Source organism: Nannospalax galili, unplaced genomic scaffold, assembly GCF_000622305.1.
Source record: "Nannospalax galili isolate Female #2095 unplaced genomic scaffold, S.galili_v1.0 scaffold59, whole genome shotgun sequence".
In the NCBI taxonomy this organism is placed as follows: domain Eukaryota; kingdom Metazoa; phylum Chordata; class Mammalia; order Rodentia; family Spalacidae; genus Nannospalax; species Nannospalax galili.
Window position 1 is genome coordinate 1,915,845 of NW_008344412.1, and position 13,324 is coordinate 1,929,168.

The 13,324-nt window shown below is 38.0% G+C and overlaps 1 protein-coding gene across 2 annotated transcripts in view; it reads left to right on the forward strand.

Moving 5' to 3' along the window:
• Positions 1-13,324, forward strand: part of Mme (membrane metalloendopeptidase) — a gene marked incomplete in the record, with an annotated part of 93,658 nt that overhangs the window by 76,320 nt on the left and 4,014 nt on the right. For both annotated transcript variants that reach the window (XM_008840640.3, XM_017800006.2), the window contains 5 exon segments: positions 312-431; positions 2,232-2,365; positions 2,465-2,530; positions 5,608-5,703; positions 6,037-6,113. In XM_008840640.3, coding sequence (XP_008838862.2) covers positions 312-431; positions 2,232-2,365; positions 2,465-2,530; positions 5,608-5,703; positions 6,037-6,113 — 493 coding nt within the window.

Here is a 13,324-nt window from a genome sequence, read left to right on the forward strand (position 1 = left end):
TTCCAAATATTTGTGAAAGAAAAGATCTTGTGAATGTAGATTCTAAATTTACCTTGCCCGAAACTCTTTATAGCACAAACAATCTTCAAAGAGATTGGAAGGTGACCTGTGGTGAACAACTCATGGGTTGTGGCGTAACTTCAGCACCATATCTTTGCTGCCATTGATAATGAACGACTGCATTGGTTTCTACCACACAAGATACTGGTATCTACCTAAGTGATATCGACATAGTAGAAAACAGTTGTGTAAGCAAGAAGTCATCACAGGATAATGCCACAGATAACCTTCAATCGTCTTCTCTCCTTTAGTCTTCCCTGCTGGCATTTTGCAGCCCCCCTTCTTTAGCGCCCAGCAGTCCAACTCATTGAACTATGGGGGCATCGGCATGGTCATAGGACATGAAATCACGCATGGCTTCGATGACAATGGTAAAGTATTAATGACATTTTCCTTTGGCTGTGATATACCCTTTTAGTTTAAGAGTCACATAGCTTATCAATACAAAACTACATTTATTTAGCAATATATTATTGACCTAAGTTTCACTGCATTTTTGGTGTTCTCTTTTAAGTGTCTCCTAAGAAAATCAAATATTTAATAATCAGGTTAGTGCTGTGTGCTTTACACTATGAGACACTAAAGCAAATATTCACATTAGGAAAGCGCTATGGTGATTGTCAGTCATGGTCAATAATGCTTAGTCACATTTCATTATTTTTATATATATCTTATCCTGCTAGACCCTTAGAAGGCAGGTCTGTGTCTTAAAATGAGATGTAAAGTCAGAAAAATGGCATATCCAAGTGCCCATAAAGTCCTTAAGCTGCTTGCAATCAGTCATCTTAGACCTAATCCATAGTTCACAACCTTGTAAATGGTAAATACTTAAATGTTTGTGTGCTGGCGTTGCAGAGAAGGCTCAGTGGTTAAGAGCACTGACTGTTCTTGGTGAGGACACGAGTTTGATTGCCAGTACCCACATGGCAGCTATGAACTGTCCTTAACTCCAGTTCCAGGGGAATCTGAAGCCCTCTTCTGACTGCCATAGCATTGTAGGACATGGGTACACTCACATATATGCAGGCAATACCACTCATAACGTAAAATAATAGTAATATTTAAAAAATAATAAATAAAATATTTTAAAAATGTTTATGTGCTTCCTCAAATGACAATGTAGATTTACAGTTTCTGTGAAAGTTAAAAGTCATTAAAATAAAGACAGGAGATATGTAAAGAAGCCAGAGTGGAAGCTGTAAAAAACTTTTAATTCATGAGAAGAAAGAAAAAATAAAGAGCAAGAAAATAAGCATCAGCTAGATACAGATCTAGAAAGCCAGAGGGAGAAAAGGAGACAGAAAGGAAGCATCTTAAAAGGAAGAGCTAAATGTCAGGTGATTGGTCAAGCTGTGCAACAGTCTTAACAAATACTGACTAAGGCTATTTCTGTTTTTCAAATGGAAACATGTAGAAGCATGTAACATGTCTGTACAATGTTATGAAGCTTGAAATTGGTAGAATCAGCATGAGAGTTCAAGCAGTTTGGTTTCATAGCCATTTCACAACATCATAAATATTTTAAAATGATGAAATTAAATGTCAAAACATATAAACTATATAAATGCAGTTGGAGGTCCAAAAGGGGAAAAAAATCAATGTGTAAATTTGGCAGCAAAGCTTCAGGAAAAAAAAAGAAAACTTCTCTTTGTGCCTTAAGTAGAGGGGAATGATGAGTTAATATTGCATGGAGGGTCTGGGAATGTGAAGTATCAACAATATTGTTTAGATGGAAAACATCCAACAGAACAAGGCCTCTTCTGCAGCATCAAAAGCCAAGCTGGTGAAATATCCGTCAGTACTAAGGTGCTCAGGCGGTCCAGGCTTTCCCAAGGCAAGCAGAGCAGGATGAGGAAGGATCACAATTTTTCTCATTCTCTACCCAATTTCATTATCACATAGTCACATTTAGTTCCTTTCACTTTAAATTAAAGCTGTCTTTGAGATAGATGGATTATATTCATCGCAATTTCTTTGTTGTGGTATTACAGTTTTACAAAATGTTACTGCTCAGGGGCTGGAGCAAAGTGTGCTTGGATCTCCACGTTGTTTCTTATAACTGTATGAGAATCTATTTACTTCAATAACTTCCATTACCATTAAAAGAAAACTTAAAACAAAACTTATTCTAATCCTTATTGTAATGAGTTTATTGAATAAATATGTTGCAGGTAGAAATTTTAACAAGGATGGAGACCTCGTTGACTGGTGGACTCAGCAGTCTGCAAATAATTTTAAAGACCAATCTCAGTGTATGGTGTACCAGTATGGAAACTTTTCCTGGGACCTAGCAGGTGGACAGCACGTATGTCATCAGCATTCTCCAGAAAGGCTTTGAATACAATCCTAAGTGAACTATTGCTACTTTGCATAGCCATCTAATAGAGAATCTTTCTTTAAACAGCTCAATGGAATTAATACACTAGGAGAAAACATTGCTGATAATGGAGGTATTGGCCAAGCATACAGAGTGAGTAGTAATATTTTATTTCCATTTCATAGTGGGAGTATTCATTTATCCTATCTAACCACTTATTCACTTATTTAAAGCCTTTTGTCAGAAACTCTTAGAAGCAGAAGGTGAGGAGTGGAAAATGGGGAACACGTGACGAGAGAGAGAGTTGTTTGTATGCTAATCATACTGGTCAGCAAGGCTAGTATGATGGATCTGAACACCATTCTCTTAAACTTTCAAAAAGCCAAGGAGAAAAGGGAGCTTTGAAACTTATAGCAAAAGAAATAAGATGTACGGAGCTACAGAAGAAGCAACATATTTCTAAGAAATATCTTGGAAGTAAATTTCTTAGTAAAGATGTGCCACGCAAGGGGCTATTTCAGGGTCACTTATCAGCATAATGAGTGGGATCCTCAGTTCCCCAGCAAGTGAATCAGCATGTAGGGATCAACATAAGCTGCAGACATAACATTAAACCACGGTCTCCTCGAAGAGAATCAGTTAAGGGCCTGAATGTGATATGACTCCAGCATATGACCTTGAAATGGGCCCAACTACTAATACTCTGAGAATTATTAGCTTTGGTTTATCCATTAAAATCACATTTTGCCTTCCATTCAGTTCTTCCATGGGACAAGTACTGGCGTCTGCTTTGTTTGCAGCACTATTTTAGGTGCCAGAGATGCAGCAACACACCTTCCGTGAAAGATGCCAGTAACTAATGGATCATTAGGGATTAAAGGATGATCCAGCATAAGAGAAAATAGGGAATTCCACAAAGGGCAGAAGAATAATGTTCTTAGAGGCAGCAGGAGTGAGGGTGCAGCCCACATGTGAGAGAATGAACCATCTACTTGAGTTGACACACAGGACAAGATGTCCATGGTAGACCCAGGCTTCTGACACGTGGGATGGGTAGAATGTTTATGGAGGGAGTGAGGATGTAGGATTATCTGTTGAGCACAGAAATGTTAAGGCTGGAGGGGTGAGCCTTTCCCTAGCACTGGGGCTAAGCTGAATATTTAAAGGTAACCTACAATGATCTTGAAGTATTCTTTCTTTATGGATTCCTGTTCTTCAATATCCCGGCCATGATGTTGCCAAACGGTCCGTTTCTTTTCAACTCAGAGTTACCTGGTTTTCTAGAGTTTTCACTCCCTTCATGGTGGCCTAAAAGCTTGCAGAGAAACAATCTGCACCCATTATGGAGTAGAACTGGCTGTTTGTTTATTTGTTAACCATCTGTAGAAGATTGTCATCCTTTCTAGGTCTGATGTCCAGTGTTATGCAAATAGTTTCTTGTACTTTGTCCCTCTCTTACTTGTATCAGTCGGCAGTCCCTGTCACCTAAGTACTGTCTGGATGGTGGACCTTAGTAAATAGAACTCCTTTTTTAAAAAAAAAAAATTTATTTATTATTTTTGTTTTATGTGTATGTATGTATTGCCTGCATGTAGGTAAGTGCACCCGTGTCATGCAGTGCCAGCAGAGAACAGAAGAGGCTGTCAGATCCCCTGGAACTGGAGTTACAGACAGTTGTTAGTTGTTAGATTTGAACCCAGGTCTTCTACAAGAACAGTCAGTGTTCTTAACTGCTGAGCCATCTCTCCAGCCCCAGTAATTAGAATGCTTGATGATTCTCCCCTATAGCTAGTTAAGATCTATAATACTAAAGGAAATTATAATTATGTAAATATTTATGGTACTGTGAATTTTTTATATGTAATGGCTTGGCCCCTCTGGAAGACTGTCAATTCCCTGAGAAGGGGGAGGCACAAGTCTCCCCTATATCCCCAGAGTCTTTACTTAGTAAAGGTTCAGTATTCTATGTTGATATTGATAATGATGAGAAAGAAATATCTCTTTTTGCCTATTTAATCGATCAGTGTTCTTCCTAAGAAATTAGAAGCAGGACTGGCTAGATTGCTCAGGGGGTAAAGGCACTTGCCACCAAGCCTGATGACCTTATTTCAATCCCTAGGACCCACTTGGTAGGAGAGAATAGTCTCTTACAAGTTGTCCTCTGAATTCTAGGCATATACCATGGTGTGTACGCACACACATACACACACACACACACACACACATGTTAAAAACAGCTAGATAAATGTAATAAAAAAAAACTTTTCAGGAAATAAAAATAACATATCTCAGAAAGTTTATTGTGAGTCCCTTTCCTTATATATAGTGAACATAACTAAATTTCTTTATTTCATTATATTTTTCTTTTTTTTTATTTTATTTATATGAGTGTTTTGCCTACATGTATGTAAGTGCACCCGTGTTGTGCACAGCCTGTGGAGGCCAGAAGAGGGTGTCAGATCCCTTGGAACTGGAGTTACAGACAGCTGTTAGCTGCCATGTGGATGCTGGGAATCAAACCTGGCTCCTCTGGAAGAATAGCCAGTACTCTTAACAGCTGAGCCATTTCTCCAACCCCCAGAACTAAATTTCTTGATTGCGTATATAAACCTTTAAGGATTCAGAGCATGTTCTGATGTCCAGGTTGCCTAAATTCCTTCCTCCTAACATAACTAAGAGTTAGCCTATTTTGTCCTATCATCAGGGGACCAGAATAGTTGCCTATCATTAACCTTAGATTCATCGGACTCTAAGCTCCTAAGGAATCTCAAGAGAATCTTTTGACTTTTGGCAAGAATCACTCAGGCTAAATCTGGTGTGAGTCTGTTTTGCTAAGAGTAGTAACTAAGCTAAATATAGCAATTGCAGATGACTCCTTTGGCAACCCATTTCTGCAACGGGCTGGACTTATCCAACTATCCATAGAACAATACTAAGGTAAGATTTTCATCGCGTACTTAAGTCATCCTTTCATCCAACTGACATTTAGAGTGATCATCTGACATGCCAGGCTCTTGTCATCTGCTAATCAGTCTCTTATTCTTTTCAGAGCATTTATAGAAACATACTCGTTTTCTTCCTAATCCATGAAAGAGTTGCAGGTTGCCATGTCTAAATGTATGATAGTGATTTTAATATAAAAGGTTAATTATTTGGTTACAGGGTCTTTGTGTAGGTTTTTTAAATAAATTTAGAAATTATAAATATCTTGTTTCTATTTTACTACTTAGGCCTATCAGAATTATGTTAAAAAGAATGGTGAAGAAAAATTACTTCCTGGACTTGACCTCAATCACAAACAACTGTTCTTCTTAAACTTTGCCCAGGTACTGTATCTTTTCTGATTGATAAATATGAAAATCATTTTGAGTTGTAATTTCACTGTAAGTTAGATATTGCATGCTGAATTTTCTTGTTTTAATCAGTTGTGGCAGAGCATTTGGCTTGACTAATTTTTATTGTTTATAGTAGATTGTCAGATTCTGATCTTTATAAGTAATTATGTTCCTGGCTGCCTCTCATTGAACATTATTTGAAGAGTTAATGGTTGAAGAATGTGGAATTCCAAATTAATTTTTCTTTTTTGACAGTCTATCCAAGGAACTAATCCATGCTTAAACCTGAGCACATTGCTTTCCTTTGTCTATTCCTACCTCTAGGTGTGGTGCGGGACCTATAGACCAGAGTATGCAGTCAATTCCATTAAAACAGATGTGCACAGTCCAGGCAATTTTAGGTACGTGGATATGAATAGTAGCTGGGACACTCCAATGTTGACTCCATTACTCCCACAGTTTGAATTTGTCTTTTTTAAATTCTGATTCTATAACATTTGAAAATGTGTGTGTGTGTGTGTATGTGTCTATGTCTGTGTGTCTGTGTATGTGTGTGTCTGTGTATGTGTATGTGCATGTGAGTCTGTGTGTGTCTGTATGTCTCTGTCTCTGTGTTGTCTGCATTCATATCAAAGACAGGACCCACAGTACACATCAGGGTAATGTTTGTACAAACATAGCACTGGCTGCTGGGTTCTTCAGAATATCTGTTCCCTAAGCTCAGTACCTGACTGATTCTAGCATTGTATTCAATGGAACCACCGGCTAGCAAAACATATTTCTAAAAGTCTATGACTATGAGCTTCAAATTCCAAAGAAAGATTTTCATTCAGTATTTTACTAATTGAAGGTTCTCCAGCATTGAATAACCTTATCCGCAATGCTCCAGGAGTGAGTATATTGAAGTAGGGGTCAAAAGACAGCCCAGCAAAGCTGCTAGAGGGAAACACTCTGCAGGGTGGAAGAGTGAGACTACCTAAGTGACCGATAGATTAAAAAGAATCACTCTAGCCAGCCTTTGAATGCTGATCCCTGAGCATCTAGTTTTAGGACTGACTTCCTAATGCTATTCCTTCCCTGCATACCGTATGTAACATTTAAAGCCCATTTGCTAATCAGCAACACTTTTAGGTAGGAAGGTCTAAAAAGAAAAAAGAATACCAACAACAAAAAAGCTAAAAAATGTGTAGAGTGATTGGAAAATAGAGTTTAAGAGTGAAAGAGAACTAACAGGCCAAGATTTTTTAAACCCTTACCTAAAATGAATGTGAATATATTGGCAAGCTCATTCACTACTGGGGAAACACATCCAGTTATGAAGTAATAAAGTAGCATAGAATGTTAAACATTAATGAATGCCCTTTGTTTGTCCCAGTGGCACCACTGTCATTACCATCGTGACCATATATTTGCTGGAGAATTCATTAAAAATTCATTCACTCGACAACAGTATATTGTGTTTTGCTTTGTTTGTAACGTTTAGTTGTAATAATGGTAACTTCTTTTTGGTTATTGAACACAGAAAGTCACTGGATGACTTCCCATTATGATTTAATTCAAGAGACTTTTAACTTTTTAAGTTCTTTTTATTCCTTGATCTCCAACAAAGCTCCTCTCAAGTTTGCATTAGTTCTCACTGAACTTTTCAGAAGTTAAAAGCATAAGAATCTAATTCTGAGCACATTTTTAAGCACATACAGACCAATTTGTCCAAGCCTTGCTGTTTCTACCTATAAACGTAGCAGATATCCATAAAGATCTAGATTCCTTCAAGCAATATTCTTAGTACTATTATTAAAACTATTATTACTATACATCTGCCATCCTCAGAGAATAAGGGTTACACATTCATTTTGTCATAGGTGAAATTGGTGTTTTGGGTATTAACATTTTTATCTTAGCCATTGGATGAATTTTTTTTTTTCATTTGAAGTACATTGCCTATTTTTGTCTTACCACAATATCATGGACCATACTTAATGTTTTGTTATTGTAGTTTTGATAAAACAGACTACTCTTACTATTGTTAGATATACTTTTGTTTTTTAACCTAGTAGACCCTTCAATGCTAGAGTGTATAGGCCTGTTTATTCCTGCACCAGTAATAGTGCTTTATCGCTTCTACTTTGGCTTTTTGGTAAGGTTTTTCTGCATGTTTGTTCTAACCCTAGTACTAGCTATTTAAAAACTCTAGCATCAGTTTCTTGACATATAAGCACCAAATTATCATGGGAGTTGCTGGAGGACAAATGCTAATGGATATAGCTTCCTGTTACATATGTGTATTTGAAAATTATTATTGACACGTTTTAAAAATAAGACATCTGGGTAGAACAAAAATTTTATGCAAAAAGTTATGAACTTGAAGGACTGACAAGATGGCACAGTGATAAAGTACATATACTGTCCTTACTAAAGACACAAGTTCAATTCCCAGCATCCACAGCAAGTGGCTCACAGCTGTAACTACAGTTCCAAGGGCTCTGAAGCCCTCTCCTGCCCTCCCTGGGTACCAGCACTAACATATACATACTCATACACAAACAGACACATAATTAAAAAATAAAGTCTTAGAACTGCAGAGATGGCTCAACAGTTAAGAGTACTTGCTGCTCTTACAGAGGACCCATGTTTGGGTCCCAGCACCAATGTAGTGGGCTAACAACCACCTGTAGCTCCAGTTCCAGGGGATCTGATGCCTTCTTTTAGCCTCCAAAGGTACCAGGCATGCATGTGATGCACGGACGAACACTCAGGCAAAATACTCACACACGTAAAATGAAAATAAATACATTTAAAAAAAAAGAAAGTTGTACATTTTGCAACATTTGTAGATCAGCTAGCAGACTAGTGCTTCTTTTCTGCTATTTCTTCCATGTAGTTCAGAACACAGTGAGTAACTAACTATTGGCTAAGCAATATAGGGAGGCGAGTGTGAGCCATATTCTACTCACAATTTTAAGCTCAAAACAACATTCTAATACAAATATGTGAGGTTTCTTATATATTTAATTTTTTTGTTCTGACACCAAAGACAAGCCTATTTTTTATTCATAATGAGAGGTTTGTGTGTGTTTTAGGAGTACATGGAATGCTAGCCTTTTGTCAAGGAAATTATTATTTTCACTTCAGTAAAGGGATTTCCCTGGCAAAGGTTGAGGTTACATTTAGTTTTGGAAACAGGCTGCTTCCTGACTGTCCAAAGTAAAACATTTTTTAAAGACCTTTAAAAACTAACAAACAGGGAGTTATTATTCAGAACTGGTGCTTGGTGGTTTATGTAAAAAATATTTTCAAAATAGAAAGACGATTTTTAACCTCATCCTTAAATACCTATGATATTAAACACAAAAGATAAAATACATTTCATAGAATGTTGAAATGTAGAAAGCCATTTTTTTTTTTTTTTTTGAGACAGGGTCTCCCTGTAGCCCCTGCTAGCCTGGAACTCACTATGTAGACAAGGCTGGCCTTGATCTCTGAGATCTGCCTACCTCTGCCTCCCAAGTGCTGGGACCAAAGGAGTGCACCACCACGCCTGGCTCTATAAAGCTATTTTTGTTACATCTAGCTTAAAATGGTTTATTCTCCAAAAGTAAAGTCTACATACTTTAAAATTTTAGCATTAAAAAAAAAAAACAATTTCCTATTGAACAGGCTAGAATTTAATCTTCAATTTAAATATTTATGTCCTCTTGGAAACCTAGTTTTTGCTTAGCCATCCACACAGACATTGGGTGGGGAATCATTATTTGCTAGAATAATATTTACTATATAATCTAGAAATGTGTTTCTATAGTTAACAGACTATTGCTACACAGTATCTAAAGAGACGATAATTTTATGGAGAAAACCATAGAAGCAAATGATTTAGAATACTCAGAGTTGTCTCCATGTGGGAAAAAGGAGCACTTCACAGAACCAATGCCATACACAAGCCAAGTAAGATGCTTCATAGCTTCAATTCCAGTATGTTTAGAAGAACATTCTTTTCAGTATTTTATGTAAATACTTCCAACCAATATGGCCCCTTGGTTTCTTGCTATAAGTTAGCATGCCCAAGCTAACTGATCTTTGGAATTCTCATGTTTCTTCCATTTTCTTTTAATATTTGTATTGATTCCTGGTCTTTTATAAATATTGGGATAGATTTTCCTGAGTCATCTTACCTCCTCTTACCATCCATTGATCTATATTACTATAAGAATAAAGAGTGGACCATATGCTCAATGATGTGACTTTGCTTTGAAAGGATAATAAAAAGTAGTGATAATGATTGGAAAGTTAATTCATAAATGGAACCAGTTAAATTTGAATCCATGTTATTTGTTTTAAAGAGCTGATAACAGATTGTTAAAGGACCTATTAATTGAAAAGAATTTTATGCAATAACTAAAAAAATCCAGTTACTTTTAGGCAGGAATAATCAGATATATTACAGGTCCAAAAGTCCATCCTTGGTCACATCACTGTCCAGCTCCTTATCGCCTTGATCTTTTTAAAACAAATTATTCTTTCCCAGCACATAAACAGCAGCAACACAGTCAACTACTCGACTTAATAAAGTAAAAATTTCAAGTGAATCACCAGAGGTAAAAAAAGAATGAAAAATTTTATTTTGTCATTAGAAATACAAACACAGGAGCGCCATAGTTTCAGTGTAGCAAAAAATTCATGTAAATAGTTTACACCATATTAATGGTGTAAATATGACCTCACTCATAGAGAAGAGATTCACTGTATTAATAATGTATCCAATTTCCAAAAAGATTACTCATATCACCTATCCAAATATTTGATGTTCTAAATATTGTAAACATGAATCGCATGCCTGAGAACATAATGGAAGCCCTGATGTGCTTTGAGCTAATTATTCAGAATCAATTTATCTAGAAGTCTTAAAGAGGAAAAGGAAGGGACAGAGATTCAGAGCTGCATGCTCAAATGGAATGTTTCTGCCTTGCTAACTCCCACTGGCATTTTCCCAAGACTGGTCTTTTATGAGACATTTTATGTTTTTAAGAAAAATGTAGAATTAAGTCATAGATTTGGACAGTTTTACTAAAGTGCTTGTTCCTATGTGACTAAGACAGGTACGGGGGAAAGTGAGTGAAAACAAATAGTGTGGTTCTTGCACTTTTTCACATACATACACTGTCAGCCATGGCGCTTCCATTTCAGAAAGAGGAATTGCCTGGTCTCCTTGATGGCTGTCCCCTCGCCAGTACCCAGGGCCTCAGAATTGTGAATAAATGAATAAAATCTGCTCCTGCTGAAAGAGTGGTTAAGCTTGGACCCTGAGAAAGCTAAAACCAATGCAATTCTTCAAAGAATTTTCCCCGAAATGAAGTACTGCTGTGGAGCTCAGGCTAGTGGTACACTTTCTCTCCTCTCCCCTCAGCCCCACGAGTAGCAGGGACTGCAAGTGCATGCCATTATGGTCATCTTCTCAAACGCTTCAGTTTCTACCTATGCTGTCACTTTGGCTACATGTATAGAATTTAATTTCCTCTCCCTTTCCTAGTCGTCGTCGTCGTCGTCCTCTTCCTCCTCCTCATCCTCCTCCTCATCATCATCCTCCCCCTCCCCCTCCCCCTCCTCCTCTTCCTTTACCTTCTATTAGCTTATGAAACAGAAACCTATTTCTCCCTGTTTGGGGGACTGGAAGTCTGAGGTGGGGGTAGCAGTGTAGTCAGGTTCCAGTGAGAGTTATTTTGAGGGTTGAGAACTGGACTTCTTGTACTCTCATATAGCAGAATGAGTGAATTTGTTTTTGACCATGTCACATAGGAGAAAGTGACACTTTTTATTTAAACTTAGTCAAATTAATTTTAAGCTCCTAGCCAAAGCTAGAAGTAAGCCAGTGTGCTGTTTTCTAGAATTCTACAAGAACCCAGAGTTATCATATGGACTTTGAAACTAGGACATAGTGTTCAACTCCAGCCAGCTGTGGTCACTCAGATCCTTAGAATCTGAGTGCACCATCTCCGCAGAACCTCTACTCTTCATGTTCAGGCTCTGCCTAACCCCCTCTTCCCGGCCCCCATGCCATTCTGTCAGAGGTCCACTCAAGGCATGCCTGTGTCTTTTATATAGCCTTCAGAACTGCATCTCAGTCCTGTGCAGACAAGTTGTCACCCTCCAAGTGAACATATATATATATATATATATATATGCTATATATATCCACTTCACCTCAAACTCCCCATACCAGGAAGACTCATAATCTTTAAGCCTCCCCCAGTAGTCCTAAAAGGCAAACAGCTAAAATGATTGTGTCTACCTCGAGGACAGGGGAATTTGGGGAATATAGGAATGAAGGCAGCAGCTTTGATGAGTTGACGGGTGACACATTAGGAAGGAAGGCAGAGAGGAGTCCATCAAAAGCTCTCTTTCCTTCAATGAGAAGAGAAAGCAGTGCTGTCTTTTTCTTCTAGTTCATCCATAATAACAAACAACAAAGACCTATGCAGATTTTCATTCATAATGCCCTATTCTCTGGGTTTTCACCATGACCAAGTCATGGGTTCATTCATTCAGCATGTACCATGTCCTATGGCATAAATCACTGTGCTGGCTTTGATGACTCATCTCAGAGCAAGATACCCAACAGCACTTTGCCTTCCTAGAGATGACAGTCTAGTAACATTGTGACAACTGCTTTGATAAGGGTAGGACAAGTGGGAGGGACCAATTTAAACAGCATTCAAAGCAGGCTATCGAGGAGGCTGCGATGCTGAAAGCTGAAAAGGTGTTAGCCTTGTGTTGATTGAGGAATGAGTTCCCTGGGGAATGAGTTTCAGTAGAACAGCAGGCTAGTGGATAGTCTGAGGAATGAAAATAGGTCAGCATGATTTGAGTCCAATATGGAGCTGGAGGGAAAATGCACCACACAGTCCCAGGAGGTCACAGAGAGTCTGGATTTTCTTCAGGCCTCCCTGGAATTAAGCATGAGAATTATGGATTCTGATTTTATTTATTTATTTTTAAAGGCAAGACTCTCTCTATATAGCCCTGGCTGGCCTGAAACTCGCTTTGTAGACCAGGCTTGTTCTGAACTCACAGATATCCACCTGCCTCTGCTTCCCAAGTGCTGGGATTAATAGCTTGTGCCACAAAGCCCAAACTGATCTAATTTTTTTAAAACCACTCAGACTTCTGAAGAGAAGACAAATGTTGAGATTTGTATGTGATGTATACATGCACTCATCTACCACATATGGAGATTTCTATAAATCAGAAGATTCCGGGCACTGCCTCCTGATGGGCTATAACTACGCAGGAGTACTTGCCTCTAGACATCACCTCCCAACTCGAAGGTGAAGTTGATGCTGGTCACAGCAGGAGAGAAAGGGAAGGAGCTGATTGAGGGCTGGTCTGACAGTGTCACCTTTGTGTTGACCTGTTTCTCCTGTCAAATGCTGCTGGGCACTGATAGTGTGTTGGACAGTTTTGTTTTTACCCATTGGTGCCAGAGATAAGAAGAAACGGGCATTTTTCCAACCCTTTCCAGTTACTGAGGCTGAATCCAGTTTCTGACATTTAAGGAGCTCTTTTGGAAAAGAAAAGAAAACCTCCATCTTTTTGACTAAATTAAATCAATAAAAATATT